The sequence below is a fragment of the Saimiri boliviensis genome, chromosome 1 (assembly GCF_048565385.1).
Source record: "Saimiri boliviensis isolate mSaiBol1 chromosome 1, mSaiBol1.pri, whole genome shotgun sequence".
Taxonomy (NCBI): domain Eukaryota; kingdom Metazoa; phylum Chordata; class Mammalia; order Primates; family Cebidae; genus Saimiri; species Saimiri boliviensis.
In genome coordinates this window covers 153,364,769-153,384,362 of record NC_133449.1, presented here as the reverse complement: position 1 = coordinate 153,384,362, position 19,594 = coordinate 153,364,769, and the positions used below count along the sequence as shown (strand labels likewise).

The window sequence follows — 19,594 nt, the reverse complement described above, 5'->3', positions numbered from 1 at the left end:
AGTGCTTAACAAAAGAGAAATCTATGAAATATCTGAAAAAGAATTCAAAATAATATTAAAGTCAGTGAGATAGAAGAGAACAAACAATACAAAGAATACAGAAAAAATACATGATCTGAATGAGAAATTACACATATATGTGTGTGTATGTGTGTACATATATCAGAATAAACCACCAGAAATTCTAGAGCTAAAGAATTCAATGAATAAAATAAAAATGGAAAGCTTTAACTGTAGATAAAATCAAGCAGAAGAAAGAATTTCTGAACTGGAAGACAGGTGGTTGTTGTTGTTGTTGTTGTTGTTGTTGTTGTTGTTGTTCTTAATAACCCAGTTAGACAAAAAGAGAAAAAAGTGAAGTCTACCTGACATATGGGACACCATCAATATTAGAATTTTGAGAGCTGGACAAGGCATAGAAAACCTATTTAATCATATAATAGCTGAAAACTTCTCAATATTTACCAAAGGTATAAGCATCAAATAGAAGCTCAAAAATCCCCAAATGGATTCAACCCAACAAAGTCTTCTCCAAGTTGTACTGTAGTCAAATTGTCGAAAGACAAAGAGAGGATTCTAAAAGCAGCAAGAGAAAAGCCACATATGAGGGAATTCCTCATCAAACAGAAGTTCTCTCCATAAAAACCTTACAGGCCAGGAGAGAATGGGATGACACATTCAAAGTGAATAAACAAAAGTAAAAAATTGCAGCCAAGAATACTCTACCCAGCAAATCTATTGTTCCAGATTAAAAGAGAAATAAAATCTTTCTCAGAAAATCAAAACTGAGGAAATTTATCAGCACAAGACCAGTCTTCCAAGAAATGCTTAAATGAGTCTTACATCTGTAAGCAAGATTATGATATCTACCATCATGAAAACACACAAAAGTATAAAACTCACTGCTAGAGTAGATATGCAAATCAAAAAGAGAAAGAAGTCAAACATTACCACTACAGAAAACCACAAAACTGCAAAAATAAACAGGAGAGGAAGAAAGGAACAAAGTGTATACAAAACCAGAAAATACTTGACAAAATGCCAGGAATAATTGCTATCAACAATAACCTTGAATGCAAATGGATTAAACTTTCCATTGAAAACATATAGACTGGTTGAATGGATTAAAAATGTTAATAATAACTATATGCTCCCTACCAGAAACTCACTTCACCTGTATTGACACATCTAGATTGCAAGTGAAGGAATGGAAAAAGACAGTTAGCTTTATAGTTCTGACTGTGTGATGATCTGGGAGAAGTGGGGAGGAGAGAAAGCAGTCATGTCTTTCTTCACTGAGCAATCGGGATTCTTCACAGGTGCAGTGATTCCCCATGCAGTATCCACTTGTTCTGTTCTGAGAACATGTGGATGAAATATGGGAAGGATATTAGAGCTTAGAAATGCAAGCAAAAGAGCAGCAAGGGACATCTCCTCTGGACCACTGCTGCTTCTCTTTAGTTAAGGCTAAACATAATTGTGTAAATTGGTGACACATCAGAAAGACTGGGAGCATATCTGATGCCATCTTTTGGAAGGCCAGTTTGGACATTGTAACTTGAGGAAATGGTCAAATTAATAGGTAAGAGAGCACTAGTGCCAGGCGTAGGCAAACTAGCTTTCATATTTCTAAACTTATCCCTGGAAACCTTTCTCACAAATATCAAAATAGCACTGGGCCCTTTGAAGCTGTAGCTTGAAGTCTCATAAAAGACACTGTCATGTACAACTGACAACTTTTCCAAATGAAAATGGAAGACAGGACAGGTGGCTCCCTTGAGGTGCATAACCCATGAAAGAATCTGTTCTGGAAGTGATTTTCAGAGTGTGTATTTTTAATATCACTCAAGCCAGCATCTTAATCAGACTTTACTGGTGGGAAGCCCTCATCCAGCAGCAGGGATTGCCATGGTAGGAATTTAATCTGAACACTTGGCATAGGCCTAATCATATTTCACTTATTTTCTTTTTATGTGTCTTCTTAAGATAAATGAGTCCCCTCCTTTATCAACAATAGCTCAGGATTTATAAGCTCACATTTTTCACCTAGGACAGGGGATGTAGCAACTTGCACTTTATTATCCATCTCTCATTTTCTTCCCTTCAAACAATCAATAAATTCCCCACAGATGTCTCTTTTTAAAGGTTGCTTACAAGTTTCTGTTTCAGAACAATGTGCTGGCATTGGTTTTTATCCCTAAGTCCTTTCTGAATCTAAGTGCTGATTTAGAGTGACTTGCAAGAGTTTTTGCAAGAATTTCTTGAGCAAAACTACAGTTCATGCAAGAGGCCCCAAATGTAGCCTGATTTGTGGGCATCAGTTCCTGACAACAACTAACATGGGTTGTTGTCCAGGTAGCATCTCATTCCTGTGCATCATAGAATAGGATTTTTTACAATTAGAAATTAGCGTAACGTTTCCTCTGTGCAACTACCCATTATGGGTGAGAGGAAACAGATTCAAAGAGGCTAGGTTTGTCTGTGTTTGACCTGACAGCTCGAGGAAGGGTTGAGAACAGAAGTGCTATATTTTTTCTGTAATTCCATGGAATGTGCTTAAAATTCCTCAGAAACATCCCTTGAGGATACTCTTTAATGTCTAAAAGTAGACAGCAATTCCCATGCTGATCCAGCTGTTTTCCTGGATGGCCAGCAAGCAGAGTACTGTTCTGTGTAAGTTGTATCCAGGGTTTGTTAACTTTTAAGCCAGACTTTGCTCTGTGTGGAAGCTATAATTGTGATTCTTTTTGGCTAATAGAGACTTTTCACCTATGAGTCAAAACGTACTGTGTTCTCTGAGTCAGAGAATAAGACATGAGATTGGGATAAAACAGATAGCTGTAAGATTTGCCCCTACCTGTTGGAAGCTTGCAATTTAGAAAAAGAAAAATAATGGGAGAATGTAGCCAAATATGCAGTGGTTCATAAGGCATCAGCTCTGAGTTGACTCTGAATTGCTTGTTTTTCACTAGCCAAACCAGTCCTATGTAGGGAAATATAGTCCTACACATCCCCAAAGGAATATAGAGCAGCAAAGTGCTTACAATGGTGACTGCTTTGTCGTCTATGTCCCTGAGTGACCACTCTGTTAACCTTCCATGGATGTGTAGCCTGGGTGAAAAATAAATCTTTGTTATACAAAGCCACTGAGATTTGTGTTGCCTGTTACCGTATAGTATATCCTAACTTCTTTTGACTTATCCACATGGATTGTCTGATTTCATCCTCAGTTTAGAAGTTAGAATTATGTTGACTACTAAACGTTCACATGCAGAGCATGAGCCTTAGAAAGCACACCAGGACATGGCTGAGGCAACACTCCAACCTTGCAGTCTGGTTCCAAAGCTTATGTTCCTAGCCAGTATATCAAAATGTTCTCTCTCACTCTTTCTCTCACTCTCTTACGGACTTTGTGTGTGTGTGTGTGTGTGTGTGTGTGTGTGTGCATCTTTTCTCCTGTTACAGAGGAAAGATGGTTTCTAAAGAGAATCAAGGAAGACTGTCCAAAGAAATTGATAGCTAAGCTCTAAAGGAAAAGTAGAAACTAGACAATTCAGTGGTAAAGAAAATTAATTTTTTTTTTTTTTTTTTTGAGACAGAGTTTCACTCTTGTTGCCCAGGCTGGAGTGCAATGGCGCCATCTCGGCTCACCGCAACCTCCGCCTCCTGGGTTCAGGCAATTCTCCTGCCTCAGCCTCCTGAGTAGCTGGGATTACAGGCACGCACCACCATGCCCAGCTACTTTTTTGTATTTTTAGTAGAGACGGGGTTTCACCATGTTGACCAGGATGGTCTTGATCTCTTGACCTCGTGATCCACCCGCCTCGGCCTCCCAAAGTGCTGGAATTACAGGCTTGAGCCACCGTGCCTGGCCAGAAAATTAAAATTATTCCCTCTGTGTGTGTGTTGGGGCAGAGATAATCCCCATTCTTTGATTTACTCACACCCAGGACAAGTGTAGAGCAAAGAATTCCTGTTCATACATTACTGTTGGACACAATGAAATATGGAATGTGTTCAAATACAGTGGTCCTGAATCTGTAAATCATTAAACCTTATGAGATTTTATAAAACAGGTAAGAAATTAACTTTTGATCCACTGAGGCATCAAAGCAATCTCACGGTTACATGTCTTGTATGCTCTCGTATGCACGACCTCTCTCTGTCTCCCTCTGTCTCTCTGTCTCTCTGTCTCTCTGTCTCTCTCTCTCTCTCTCTCTCTCTCTCACACACACACACACACACACGCGCGCACACACACACACACACACACACACACACACACACACATATCTAACCAGTATATGAGGTTTCACATTATGGTAACTAGAGAAAGGAAACTATATATCAACATCTGTGATCAAAGAAAGAAAGAAAATATGAACAAAGTTGAGATTACATGCCAAATGACAAAAAGGATCAGCACCTGTGACCCAGACACTGATGGGGTCTTCTGGGTCTCTCCCTTACTGTCGTGTTAATCATGCAGGACTGATAAAGTCACCATTTATAATGCTCCGTGGAAAAGAAGAGCAGTAGCTGCCTTAGTAGCCTGTCACACAATTTAATTGCCTCGATCACAAAACATTCCCTGTGTCTTATTCAGCTCTGGCTTGCTTCACTCTAGAAACCCTTCATCAAGTTGGACTTTAATGAAAACAGAACATTGCCAGCATGTTCTTTTAGTAACTCCACACAAAGTGTGGACAAATAACAGTCATCTTTTACCCTCTTTAACCTACTACCTCTTTCCCCAAGCACATATCTCTGAGTCAGTTCTCTTTATGGATGTGGGGAGCTCCAAAGCACATTATGGTGTATCTCCTGAACTGGATTGCTTTTTTCCTGTGAATGTCATATTTCTGTTACTTAAAAAAAAAAAAAGAAAAAAAACCATTTCGTTAGGGTTATATTTGTATGCTGTAAGACTCACTCATTTTAAGTATACAACTGAGTGATTTTTAGTAAATTCGTCATTATACAGCTACCACTACAATCTAATTTTAGAGCATTTCCATCACCTCAGTAAAATCCCTTGAGCCCATTTATAGTCTTCTCATTCTCATTCTCAGCTCTAGACAACAACTAATCTACTTTCTGTCTCTACAGATTTGTTTTTCTGGGCAATATGTAAATGAGATCATGCAATATGTGGTCTTTTATGTCTGTCTTCTGTCATTTATCATAATTTTTTGACATTTGTTCATGTTATAGCATGTACCAGAATTTCATTGATTGCTAAATAGTATTCCATTGCATGGACAGAGAATATTTTATCCAGTCATCAGTTAATAGGCATTTAGGTGATATCCACATTCTGGCTCTGATGCATTATGTTGCTATGAACATTTATGTATAAGTCTTTGCGTGGACATAGGGATTCATTTATCTTGGGCAGAGAGCCTAGAGTGGAATTGCTGTGTCATATGGTAACTCTATGTTTAGCTTCTTAACAGGCAGGCCCTTTTCCAAAGTGACTGTACCATTTTATATTCCCTTTAGTGGTGTATGAGAATGCATGGCATGGTATTTCTATGTCCTTGCCATAGGATTGAGAAGAGTATTGCTGGCCAAGGGAAGGACATGGAACACTTACAAAGATTCAAAAGGGGGAGGGGCTTGGGAAAATGGTGAGGATATTCTGTGATAGAGTGAAGGGAGATTGGTGAGAGACAAGGGTGGAGAATTGGACAGGTGCAGCCATGAATGTGCTAAAGATTACATTAAAGGCCGGGCGCGGTGGCTCAAGCCTGTAATCCCAGCACTTTGGGAGGCCGAGGCGGGTGGATCACGAGGTCAAGAGATCGAGACCATCCTGGTCAATATGGTGAAACCCCGTCTCTACTAAAAATACAAAAAAGTAGCTGGGCATGGTGGCACATGCCTGTAATCCGAGCTACTCAGGAGGCTGAGGCAGGAGAATTGCCTGAACCCAGGAGGCGGAGGTTGCAGTGAGCCGAGATCGCGCCATTGCACTCCAGCCTGGGTAACAACAGAGAAACTCCGTCTCAAAAAAAAAAAAAAAAAAAAAAAAAAAAAAAAAAAAAAAAAAAAAAAAAAAAAAAAAAGATTACATTAAGAAGTTTGTTCTTTACTTCTGTTGCTATTGTTCTACTACGTGTTAATGTCTGAGGAGCTACAAAGAAGATGGTTCAATATTCCGGTGGTAGCAGTGATCATTCTTTACAATGAGAAGAAAGCTAAAGCAGTCTCAAAATTTATAATAGTCTAATACAGTATTTCTCAACTTTTAAAAAATTCACTGCCCCTCTCTCCAGAGGATGTTTAGACATTTTTCCCTGTTTGCCATCCCATGAAATGTTGACATTAAAGATATACTGTGTATATACTTTATATGTAAACATATTTATCCTTTCTAAATTAAAAAAGCAAACATTTTTTTATGCCTCCAACCCCCCAGTAACCAATTTTTATCTGCTGGGGTCTGTATCCCCCTGGTTGGGAATACGTGCTCTAATAAATTGGAATCTGATGTAGGAGCCAGTATAGATGTTAATATTTTTGTGATTCCCCACACTACCTTTCAAAATTCAACTATCTGGAATGAGTAAGTTCTATCACTTTGCAGATATTTTCTGAGCACATACTACTTACCAAGCCACATTTTAGGAACTGAGACTATAGTAATGAGTGAAACAGTCAAAAATCCCACCCCTCATGAAGATTACATTCTTCTGCAATCTGTATATAACTGTTTCACTCTTGGAGCCAAACTACGTAATGTCTGCCATTCAAACTGCTCCAACAAGAGATTATCTTTAGACTTGTTTATTGAAACAGGTCTTGGCATTACTTCAAGCCTGAAAATATGCTGACAGAATTAAAAACCCGTCTGATGCTGATGCAGGGGGAAACTCAGAGGATTAAGAAAATAGCACTTTTTTCTGTAAATAGATTTATTAGTGGGAAAATCTGTATTACACATATATCAAAATATCAAAAATTGCGCAATAGGGCTGCAACCTACTCATCTCACAACCACCAACGTTCGCCCTTTTCTGAATAAACAGAGAGGCTCCAGTGTTTTTACGTCAATGTTTAGTCTGCACACCTCTCTAGGAGTCTTGGGCATGGGGTGGATCCTGGAACAGATCAGAGATGCCTTTTCAGCAGTGTCCAGTGAAATGTGAAAAATAGCATAATAGCAATTTCCAGCCCCATTCCACAAGAACCAACAGGAAGTCCACCTCACTCAGGATTTTGCAGATATCCTAGTATCTTACTCCTCACCGGTGGGAAGGCCTCTGGGGAGACTGGTCGCTGCCCTGCACTGGCCAGGCCAAGAGAACTCTGGTTCCACCCACATGATTCCTGGAGGCCCAGGTGTTCCACCATCCCTCTGCCACTCCTGGAGAAGGAAAACTTTGGTGAGGCTGGAGTGCTATAACCATTTCCTTTTAAAGCCTTAACCCCTTCCGGGGACACTGGCAGGAAAATGGTCTCTAGACTTCGTGGGAGGCCCACATCTTTTGTCTACCACCCCCCACCCATCCCAATGGGAAAATATCTCTTCTGCTTCCTTCCTTCCTTTCCTAGCACATCTAGCATAGTTCATTCAATGAGCTTCAATAAGATTACAAAAGACAGGGAACCCCACTGCTATTCGGCTGCTGCTGCTTCATTCTCAAAATCTCCAAGCCGAGTAATTACAAAGCTAAAGAACCTGTTTGAAATGGTGACAAAAGGAGTCATGGGCGGGAGATATAAAGAAAGAAACAAGTTATGAGGAAAGAAACAATCTTTCAGTCCACTGCCCTGCTACTCTGAATTCTCTTTATTTTATACTCATCTTATAGAAAACTATTCAAAACGGCCAACCAGTCCAGACCAGATAAAGAATGAAGAGCAAATGCCATCGTCCTTGGATCCTCCAAGAGGGTGGTTCCTCAGATCCCACCTACTTGTGCCCCCCTTCCCCTCCCAGCCTTTTTCTTTTCTGAAGGATTTAGTGAGGGGCTTAGGGGAGACTCTAAATTAGACTGGATAAATCATAGGATTTGCTCTTGTGTTTTTGAAAACTCCTATTTTAAGTGAGTACCACACCCAGTATGGGAATAGTCACTGGTGATCCTGCGATGAACAGGATGTTCAGAAGCCTTGTCTGCACTGAGATTACAGTGGAAGCCTGGTCTCCTACTTCTGTCTCAAATGTACCTCACAGACTTTAGGACCATCACTGGACAGCGCTTATTTAGTCCAGACTTGCCCTCCTCCTATTGGGCTATTAAACTTCTCATGCTTGCCTTGAAGAAAATTAGTTTTACCATTTAAAAAAGGAAAATAAAATATCGTCTTTTTTTTCTTATTACTTTTTCTAGTTACTCTAATTAGGAATGATATTCATTCATTCTATATCTCGCTCTATCTTTTTTGGAGATAGGATTTTGCTGTTGCCCAGGCTGGAGTGCAATGGCATGATCATAGCTCACGTTCCTTGGCTCAAATGATCTTCCTGCCTCAGCCTCCTGAGTAGCTGGGACTATAGGCATGTGCTACCATAACCAGCTAAATTTTTATTTTATTTTGTAGAGACAGTATCTTGCTATGCTGTCCAGGTTGCTCTTAAACTCCTGGCCTCAGCGATCTTCCTGCCTCAGCCTCTCAAAGTGCTGCAATTACAAGCATGAACCATTGTGCCTGGCCTGATTTTCAATCTTCTAAATACCTTCTTTACATCTTATTGGGAAAGAAATTGTGGTTCATAATTGACTGAAAATTTCAATCTTAATAATACCCAAAACTTCTTAGCAGTAAAAGGTGAAATGTTTTTCAGTAAAGCTGATCTCAAGATTCTTTGATGGGTTTTCAGTCCAGTCTCATTGTTCCAAAGCTATAAAGGAGATTCTATAAATGTGGGAACATATTAATTTTTGGCTACTCTAATCAGCTTTGTATTATATTTTGGAAATAGAGGCCAGTAACAAAAATTCACACTATTTGATAGAACTTTCCCACCAGTTACCATTAGGCTGACCTAGAGACAGGGAAGTGTGCTAGAAAAATGGAACTGATCATGGGCAAGAATAGGAAATCTTGTAAGTGGAAAAAAGACAGAGACTTAGCATGTTTGGGGTGAGTTTCCTGCCATGAGACATATGTGAGGAAAGATTAAATTACTTCTTGCAAAAGACTTACTTGGGTTGGATTAGATTATATTTCTCAAACTGTGGTCATTTCTGTACCTCCTTCACTGTTTTTTTATTTGTGGGGTGCCTCCTCTATTGTAAAGAATCTTCCTACAGGATGGGATTTGGAGGGACCTTCTCTTTTTGTAACTCATCATGGCACACAACACATGATTATGCACACAGTGGGCTCTCCAAAAAAAGTAGAAGATTTCTTCTGATTATGTTTCTGGGGATGCGTGGATGTTGGTTATAGTTAGGATCTCCTAGATCCTGGGAAGGTATAATAAAGGTATCTACCATAAAAATGAATGGTGTTAGGCTTAGAATTGAGGATGATTCTATCTATTGATATCATTGACTGCTGTTATCTAATAAGCTAAAATCAAAGTGACATTAATAAGAAACCCAGCAGTAACTATAAGGATATTTATTTTGTGTATATTGAAGATTGGGTTACCCTTAGCTATTATCCTAATGACTACGAGTATAAAGCCTGAATTGGAAAGACTTGAATTCAAATTCCTAGTTCTGTCATTAACTATCTGTGTGATTTTAAGCTAGTTACTTACCAACAAATTTGCTCACTTGTAAAATAAGGAAAATAATAACTATCTCATAGGATTATTGAAGAGATGACATGGGATAATTCATATGTAGCACTTAGAACATGAGATATAGTGTACATTCTGGATAAATGTTGAGTTTTAAAATAAATCACCAAGGAAAGCTTTATTTTTTGTTACTTAAAGTATTTTTAAATTACTATTGGTGTTTCTAAAAGATTATAGAAAATTAGAACATACAGGCCAGGCGTGGTAGCTCATGCCTATAATCTCAGCCTTTTGGGAGGCTGAAGCAGGTGGACCTCCTAAGGTCAGGAGTTTGAGATCAGCCTGGCCAACATGGTGAAACCCCATCACTACTAAAAATGCAATAATTAGACAGGCATGGTGGTGGACACCAATAATCTCAGCTACTCAGGAGGCTGAGGCAGTAGAATAACTTAAATCTGGGAGGTGGAGGCTACAGTGAGCTGAGATCATGCCATTGCACTCCAACCTGGGAGACAAGAGCAGAAAAACTCTGTCTCAATAATTTAAAAAAATTAGAAAGTACAGATAATAAAAAAGAGAAAGGTAGAAAACACTCATAACTCAGACATGCAAAGATAGTAAATATTAACATTTGAGTATATTTTCCCCTAGAATGTTTTCCCAATGAAATTTCCTTGAGAATTTTTTGTTATATCTACATATCTACATGAGTATATGCGTATATATGTATCAATGTGTGTGTGTGTGTCTGTGTGTGTGTGTGTGTGTGTGTGTGTGTAATGGTTATTTTTAAACAGGCATATATATATATATATATATATATATATATATATATACACACATACATATGTTTCTTCAACTGATTGTTTCAGTCAATAAAGCATTATGAATATCTGCCTGTAATGTTACATATTCCTCTGCAAAAACTATACCACGTTTCCTTATAGTATGTTCAATTATTTTAACATGCAACTTTAGATGGTTTTTATTTTTTCTCTTATTAACTGACATGGTTACTCTAAAGCTAAACACGTTCACATTTACACAGTTATTTCCTTGCGATGAAATCCAAGAAGTGACATAGTAATTTTCAGTAACAAAAGAGAAACAGGTAAATCATGAAACGCACAGAGTATAGTAAGGCAGTCATCAATAAATGTTAAGAAAAGGGGATATAAGAAAAGAAGGAGTTGTTTGAAATAGACTTGCTATAAAACCCTAAATATAATCTTTTATTTAAGAGTATTTAGGAGTACTTGTTTGTTTTGTAATCGTGTCATGCATGTAATCATATGCTTGTAAACATATCAATGTCTTCTGACCTCAGTGGAGAAAAATGTAGCATGCAGACAGATGAAGCAGCTCAGTCAGTTTACAGAAGTCAGGTTTCGTGTGTGTTTCTGTGAGAAAGTTTGCCTCTCCAGCTATCGGAAATGATGACTAATAATCCAAAGGAAGAGCTAATCCATCTCTCTATTTTGGGAGGGTTGGAGGTGCCTTTGGACATTTGCACCGTCATCTTTCCCTTTGTTGCAGGTTTCACCTGCTGCAGATGAGACACATGCCATGTTCCCCAGCCCGTTGCCTCTCAAACTGGCTTTGATTGCCTAGTTGGATTCTCTTGGCAGAGCTGTCTCCATGAGTGCCAGAATAGAAATATACAGATGGCACAGTATCCATGGAGGAACAATTTTGACCTGCAGGAACTGTTCTGATCCACAGGCTGAAGTGCATTGATGAAGACAGGATGGGCAAAAGTACCCATTTTCCACTTAGTCATTCAGCCCCTTGTGGCAGCCATACTGAATATGTCGAGGCATTCAGCACAATGGCGATACCAGACAGAAGAAGCTGCAGGAGGCTAAAATTACATAGACAACATAGTAAAGGAGGTTGGGTGGAGACTGTGCAAACTAGAGACCATGTGGTGTCTTCAGGGAGGGGCAGCTGCTGCTCACCTCAGTGGATGCTGGCAGTGTAAGAGCAGACCCAGCATGGCTATTCCTGTTTTCATGAGAAACCAGAAACATGGATTTTTCATTCATATATTTTATCTTTCATATGTTATTAGAAAATAGAGGAAAGCATAAGAAATAAAGCTTATTTGTAATGTGTGTATATACACACCACACATACACACACACACACACACACACACACACACACACACACATATTCCTGGGAGGCAAAAAATGATGGAGAGACAAAAATAGAAATTTGACTTCTTTGAACATTTGTTATTTTGTAGATTTGACTTTGGTGTCACATACATAGCTTACAAATCTATAAAACAAAATTGTACTTTAAAAAGCAGGCATGAAAAAATGAGAGGAAAACATGAAACAACTGAACCTCACTGAGTATCATGGTAACAGCGTAACTCCACAGAAAGGAGTTATTTCAAGTGACTTTGAAATTTCACAGTTTGACGGTATTTTCCTAGCAGAATATGCTTTACAGATTTAAAAAACGAACACATTTTAAATTGTTTTTTATTAACCATAATGTTAGTGCCGTAGTGGTACTGGTGTTCTGAAACTATTCTGTGTGTATTGTGAGTTAAATGGATAATCATGTTTGTATTATTAAGAAAAGGGATTTTTGGTATAAAAGAAAGGTAGTGACATTATAAAATCCATGAGATGAGATGGAAGTCTTCAAGTCCTGAATTTGAATTAAAGTTTCATGTTAAATTATGTTATTTTTACTAAACACACACACACACACACACACACACACACACACACGCATACGCACACGCACATGCACACACACACATGCTTAATTTTCTAGTTCTGACCACAGAAACAAGAGCTCACCTAGTAACAATCAGTATCCAAAGCTCCCAGCTGTGGTTTCTAAATACCACTTCGCACTGAAATGAATCAGGACTTCTTACTAAAAATGGCTGATTGCAGTCCTAGGGCAGGACTCTAGGATCACCCTATAACATCTCATACAGAAGCCAGAGGGCCATCAAAGACCACCAGGCTATATTAAAAGGACGCAGGAGTCAACTTGAAAAAACTCCTTGCCTGAAGTAGGGAAATTAGAACATTACAGGGACAATTGGGCTAGAATAAAACAAATCAGAATGTTTATACTCATTGTTAAAAGGTAAAAACTTCATTGGTTTGGAAGATACTAGATGGAAGAGGTTAGATGACCAAATCAGTGTTTTGAAGATCAGCAATAAAGGAGGGAAAATCCAGCTCTGTCAATTCCTCTATAAACTATAATTTAGAGTTAACAAATAGTTGATGAGATGAAATTTCTCTGGTTAGAATTCCCAGCTAGTAAATTAAGAAGAAATTAATATAATTAGGATATAACCAGTTGGCAACCTCTGGTGAAATCATGGATCCTCTAGGCAAAAGGTACACTGATGGATAACCTCATGGCAAAAAATATTATGTGCCTACTGATAGAAGAGTATCCCATGAAGTAAGTTAAAAAAAAATGCCCCCCATTCCGCCTCAAAGATGTTCATGTGTAATCGCAGAACCCATGAATATACAACATTACATGGAAAAGGGGAACGGAGATTGCAGATAGAATTGCAATTACTGATCAGGTGATCCTAAAATGGGGAGATTATCCTGGGTTATCCAGATATGCCCAATGAAATCACAAGGGTCTTTGAAAATGGAAAAAGGATGCAGAAGATTCAGTGTCAGAGTAATTTTTGTAAGAAAAACTCAGTCAGCCACTGCTGACTTAGAAGATGGAAGTGCAGCCATGAGCCCAAGAGCCAAAAAGAGGAAGGAAATGGATTCTCCCTTTAGAGCCTCCAGAAGGGGACATAGCCTTTCTGACACCTTGATTTTAGCCCATTCTGTCCTGGTCAGACTTCTAACACACAGAAATGTAAGATAATAAATTGGTCATGTTTTAAACTATTTAGTTAGTTGTGTTATTTGTTGCTGTAACAATAGAAATACCCCAATTCCTAGGATATATTCTTTCTGGAAAATTGCACCTGAATCTGATCAAGCGTCTTAATGTAACTGTTTAGGGGAAACATAGCGAACAGAGAAACACATTATGTGATATTATGGGAATGTTCAGCAAAATGTAAACTCTGGGAAATTCTATCTTTAAAATGACATTTATCAAATAAAGTATATGTGCATATATTTATATATGTGTGGATGTATGAGAGAAAAACTGACTAGAAATTTTAGGAAATGACCTATTTATGTAGCAAACAATTGCTGTAACAAACTTAATTCAAATCAGCAAATCATAGAAAGAAAAAACATATTAGTGAAATTTGAACATCGACACTGGGTGTTTGGTATTAAGAAATGATTGTTACTTCTGGAGTATGTGTGTGAAGGAGTATAGGTTGCTGTAATGGATAACAATGGCCATAAATTGATAATTGTTGAAGATGAGTGATAGGCACATATGTGTTTGCTATCTGTTCTTTCTACTTTTGGATATACTATTTCCATTACAAAATATTAGCAACTAACTTGATTTTTTTTTTTTTTTTTTTTTTCGGTATTAGCAACTAACTTGACTCTTTAAATTTTTTTTTTTTTTTTTTTTTTTTTTATTGAGACAGAGTTTCCCTCTTGTTACCCAGGCTGGAGTGCAATGGCACGATCTCGGCTCACCACAACCTCCGCCTCCTGGGCTCAGGCAGTTCTCCTGCCTCAGCCTCCTAAGTAGCTGGGATTACAGGCACGCGCCACCATGCCCAGCTAGTTTTTTTTTTTTTTTTTTTTTTGTATTTTTAGTAGAGACGGGGCTTCACCATGTTGACCAGGATGGTCTCAATCTCTTGACATCATGATCCACCCGCCTCGGCCTCCCAAAGTGCTGGGATTACAGGACTCTTTAATTAAAATGTTTTGTGACTTAAACACACATGTCCAAAGTCTGGATTTAATCAACAGACTGCCAGCTTGAACTCTCTGTAGAATTTTGGAAATAGGATCCTTCACTTTTCCCGGAGGATTGTCCTTTTCCCCCCTCCTGCTTCCCTTCTTCCTCCATTCTTTCTGTGCTGCCTGGCAAAAACGGCCTCCCCCATCTGTGTATGTGAATGACTAGGAGGCGTTACAAATTGCTTGGAATATAATTTTCTTAGAATGAGTAAAAAAGGTAATATGTATAACTGCACTGAAAATACCTCCTAGTATTTTACATGTTCTTTGGATACCCACCTACCCACCGTCATTCCACACCTTTAAAAAAAAAAAAAAAAAGAAGGCAGTAACTTTCCGTTTTTGACAGCCTGAGGTACTTTGAAATTTTGGCTGATCATATCTTCCTTGTCATCTCTGTGTTCTATTTCAGGATGGAATGGGAAACTTGAGGATCACAGAAAAGGGTCTAAAGCTAGAAGGAGACTCCGAATTCTTACAACCTCTCTACGCCAAAGAAATCCAGTCCCGACCAGTAAGTTTCTGCTGAGAGAAGGCATTATTGTTGCTCTAGAATCTAAATCTGGGGGAATTGATCTTGCTATCAGCTGAGTACAGAGGATTGGGGTGGGGAGTAACACTGGTGGTAAGACGAACTCGCTTTCACTTCTGAATCTTTGAGTATCATCACAGCAGTGGTGCTGTTGGCAAGTGTGATGACCTCCCTGAGCCTCTTCATTCCTGCTACCCAACTTTATAGATTATACTGCAAATAAGGCAAGATAGTAAATGTGGAGAAGCCATAAATACTTTATGAATGCAAGATAATATTGCTCTTTATTTTATTTATCAAGTGCTTTAAAGCAATTTTTAGAAATATAGAACCGAAGAACTAGAATTTTGATTTTCATTAAGACTTTACACTTTGTAGTCAGTGTTGGTTAGAATCAATTCAATATCAAGCTGAGTGTGGTGGCTCACTCCTGTAATCCTAGCATTTTGGGAGGCCAAGGCGGACAGATCACCTGAGGTAGGAGTTTGAGACCAACCTAGACAACGTAGTGAAATCTCATCTCTACTAAAAATATAAAAATTTGCCAAGTGTAGTGCTGGGCACCTGTAGTTTCAGCTATGGGGGAGGCTGAGGCAGGAGAATTGCTTGAACCCAGGAGGTGGAGGCTACAATGAGCCCAGATCATGCCACTGCACTCTAGCCTGGGTGACAGAGTGAGACTCCATCTCAGAAAAGAGAGAGAGAGAGAGAGAGAGAGAGAGAGAGAGAGAGAGAGAGAATTCAATATCAGTAGCTGCATTCTGAAATAGTATTTAAATCACCAAGACAGAGTATATACCCTGTTCTAGGCACATGGCTGCTTTGCATGCAGTATCATTATCTAATTTAGGTTCACAGATTTATCCACTGAGGTAGGGACTATTGTTTCCTGTGTTATATAGATTAAAGAATTGAGGCTTGGAGAAGTTTCATGTCAAAAGTTTCATACTTGTGGGAGGACGAAGGTTTCAAGCCTTCTCTGTTAACTATTATTTCCTTCCTAAGCTTTTCCTTTTGTTCCTTCTTTCCTTATTTACTCCTGTAGCAGTGATTCCTGCATACGTACCTTGCCTTTATTAACCACTGTTATCCAAATCGTGTGGGGTATTTTTTAGTGGTTTTGATTTTTGATTGGTTGATTTCATGTGTTTAGTTTTTATTTTTGGTTTTTAGTGGGGTGGTAGAATTTGCTGGTTGAAAAGGATTATTAATGCATTTGCTCTGCCTCGGATTGAGCCCCCTTCACCTGCCAGCAAGGCATAATGTGAAAGTTCCCCCAAAGCATTGCTTGCGTTGTGTGCATTGATTAGCATAATTATTGAAATTCAGCAACTTGGTGCAGTGGTTAATTTTATCTGAATGTTATCCAGAGTCTTGAATTTTATTGAACTGGAGCCACTACTAAATTGTAATTAAGTTTATTTTCTTGTGTGCTTAGTAAAAGAGAGAGAGCCAGGATGTTAAAACCATCAAAAATAGCAAATGAATTTAGCCATACAATGATTATTTATAAAATATAACTGGAACCTATAGTACATTGGCTTGGGTACTTAAAGTATGCAGAGTATTATGAACATACTTACTGTCATTGAGAAACCTATACCCCAGAAGGCGTGGTAAGAAGACCCTGTAATGTGGAGAGTCAGATGATAATTCTGCCTTGGAATGAACAGAGACAGTTTTAAGTATTTAAAAAATATCTGTTATATGCATTGCTGTTAATTTGTATCTTGCTTTCCCAACCTGGCAATTTGGTTAGTTGTCATAGAGCTATTTCTAGTTGAACTTTAGATTAATAGTCTGATCTGTATTGCACTTGTTTAACTCACTAGTTCAGTTTTGTCATTTCCTTATATGGATGTTGACATACCTTTTTTGTAAAGGGCCAGAAAGTAAATATTTTAGTTTTATCTTAAAGTTTGTTTTTTGTTTTTGTTTTCTTTTTTATAGCTCTTAAAACATAAACAGCATTCTTGGTTTGGGAGTCATACAAAAATAGGCCACAGGCTGTCATTCACCAACCCTTCTAATCTTTATTAGGAATAATTCCATAAATTATATAAATGCTCTTATTAGACTGGACGTGGTCAGCGGAGTAGATTTGAAGAACATAAGGAGAATAGTGGATACGTGTTGAGTAAAACACCCTGAAATAAGATTCCTTGGTATAGAATTAGTTATGTCAAGATATTGAGAAATGTGTTTTAGAAGACTTGAAGACAGGGTACTGGGTGCATCTGTTGAGTCTCTATGCAGGAATTGGATGTCTAGCAAATGTGTTAGCCAGCCTAGCTGGAGACAGACAGCTGATCCCAATTGAGAGATACACCTGCTTATAAGCTTAAAAAGTAGTGATTACTTACTTGTATATTTACTTACTTTAATATTAAAATATATGAGTTATTTGCAATGCTTTCAAATCACTGTTTAAAGAAAATAAGCCCTCAAATTCACTATTTTCCATTGTTTTAAATAACTTTTTAAAAAAATAAATATTAAAGTTTTATAGCATAATATGTTTCTAATAGCAAAATAAATATTTTCTAACTGAAGGAAAGAAGACACACAGATATGTATACATAACAAAATACATTAGTCGTTGGAGCTCTATCTGAAACTTGTCCCAGATTCATTCACTCTTCTGCATCACACTCGCACACCACACCCTAGGTCAGGCCGCCGTCCGTTCTCACCTACACCACTGCCATTGTCTCTTCACTGTCTGTTGCCTTATGCTTTTATAACTCATTATCCAAATCATAGCTAAAGTCATCTTCAAAATGTCAAGTTGGTCCACCTCTTTGCAAAGGATTTCCCACTGATTTCCTGTTGCATCTGAAATAAAATACAAAGTCCTCACTAAAGCCTATAAAATGCATAAAATAGATATTTTCACTGAGGGCTCCTTCTGGTCATCGTTGTATCAGCTCAGATGTCACCTATTTAGAAAGACCTCTTTCACTCAATCAGTCTTAGCACAATAGCCGTATATAAACAGCACATTGGTTTTTATTCCTTATAACTGTCATTCTTTCACATTTTTATTTGTTTATATGTTTGGAAGATCAGGTGATTGTCTGGATTTTCCCCACTGTATTTCTCAGACCTCTTGTTTTGCCTAGCACATAGTATATGCTCAGTAGATGTTTGAGAAACTGAACCAGTGAATCACTGAAAATGAATATGTCTCTTAAATCTATTCTGCAGAGGCAAGCACTGTTAATAATTTACTGTTTTATCAAACATTTTCCATGGATATGTATTTTTTAATAAAACCATACTTTGCATGCTGTTTTGTACTGAGGCAGTGATGGTCTCCTGATTATAACACCATGTGTAATTTTACTATGTTTTTTCCATGTTTAGATAGATACTTCCCACTGTGTTCCAGTTGCCTACAGTATTCAGTGCAGGAACATGCCATACAGGTTTGTAGCCTAGAAGGGAATACACTATACCATATAGCATAGGTGTATAGTAGGGTATACCATCTAGGTTTGTATATGGACGCTCTATGATGTTCACACAATGATAAAATCATCCAAAGACATATTTCTTGTGATATATCCTCATCAAGTAAAGCATGACTATATTAATTATTTTTGTGTCTTACATTAAAAAATTTAACACCTTTCTTGAAGTATACTTCTGATAAGTTACAATCTGATAAGTTATAAAATATGTCTATGCACATGAAACCACCAGAATCAAGATAACAAATGTATCCATCACTCTTGAGAATTTCTCCTTGCCCCATTTTAATCCCCCCGTCCTGCTGTGTCCATCCTACTTTGCCACCCGTGTTCATTTCCTAGAACTTCATATAAACGGCATTATATAGTAAGAGTATCTTAATAATTTTAACAATAAATTGTCCATTTTTAAAGATTTTTTTAAAAAACCATCTATGTAATGTCTAACTTAAAGAAGAATATGATTTTTTTTTTTTTTTTTTTTTTTTTTTTTTTTTTTTTTTTTTTTTGCCTGCAGTGGGCTATGTCGATTTTCTGAGGAGGGCTATTAGAAGTTGTTCAGGCCATAAACCTTGGATATTTCCCTTCTGGATAACATCAAAGCACAGAGAACGGAATAGAGAATAACAAATTAGGTGTGGCATTGAAGGAAGAATTAGTCTTTCTTTGATATGCCACAAAAACTGAAATCAAGTGTATTGGCATGAAAAGGTAAAGCTTTCTAAGATGGTGATTCCGTCCTTAGGGCTTGCCTCTCCGTAAGCACCAGGATCATTGCCAGCTGAAAAAAAACTGAGGTTCTGGTATTAAAGAAGGTGGGAGGAATTAGTGGTTGTCAGGCAGGATCTGCCATGTGTACTGAGTCATAACATCACATGATGCTCACATGATGCTCACATGCGGTTTTTAGCACCTTTCCATTCACCAGTTTGTTATCTTCAGCTCACTAGTTGTTTTCTGATGTATTTGACTGTTGTCTGTAGACTACCTC

The 19,594-nt window shown here is 38.0% G+C and overlaps 1 protein-coding gene across 4 annotated transcripts in view; it reads left to right on the top strand.

The window, feature by feature from the left end:
* Positions 1–19,594, top strand: part of SGCD (sarcoglycan delta) — a 1,061,368-nt gene that overhangs the window by 794,464 nt on the left and 247,310 nt on the right. For all 4 annotated transcript variants that reach the window (XM_010331598.2, XM_003943729.3, XM_010331597.3 and 1 more), the window contains one exon: positions 15,011–15,112. In XM_010331598.2, the coding sequence (XP_010329900.1) occupies positions 15,011–15,112 (102 nt within the window). The remainder of the gene's footprint in view (positions 1–15,010; positions 15,113–19,594) is intronic.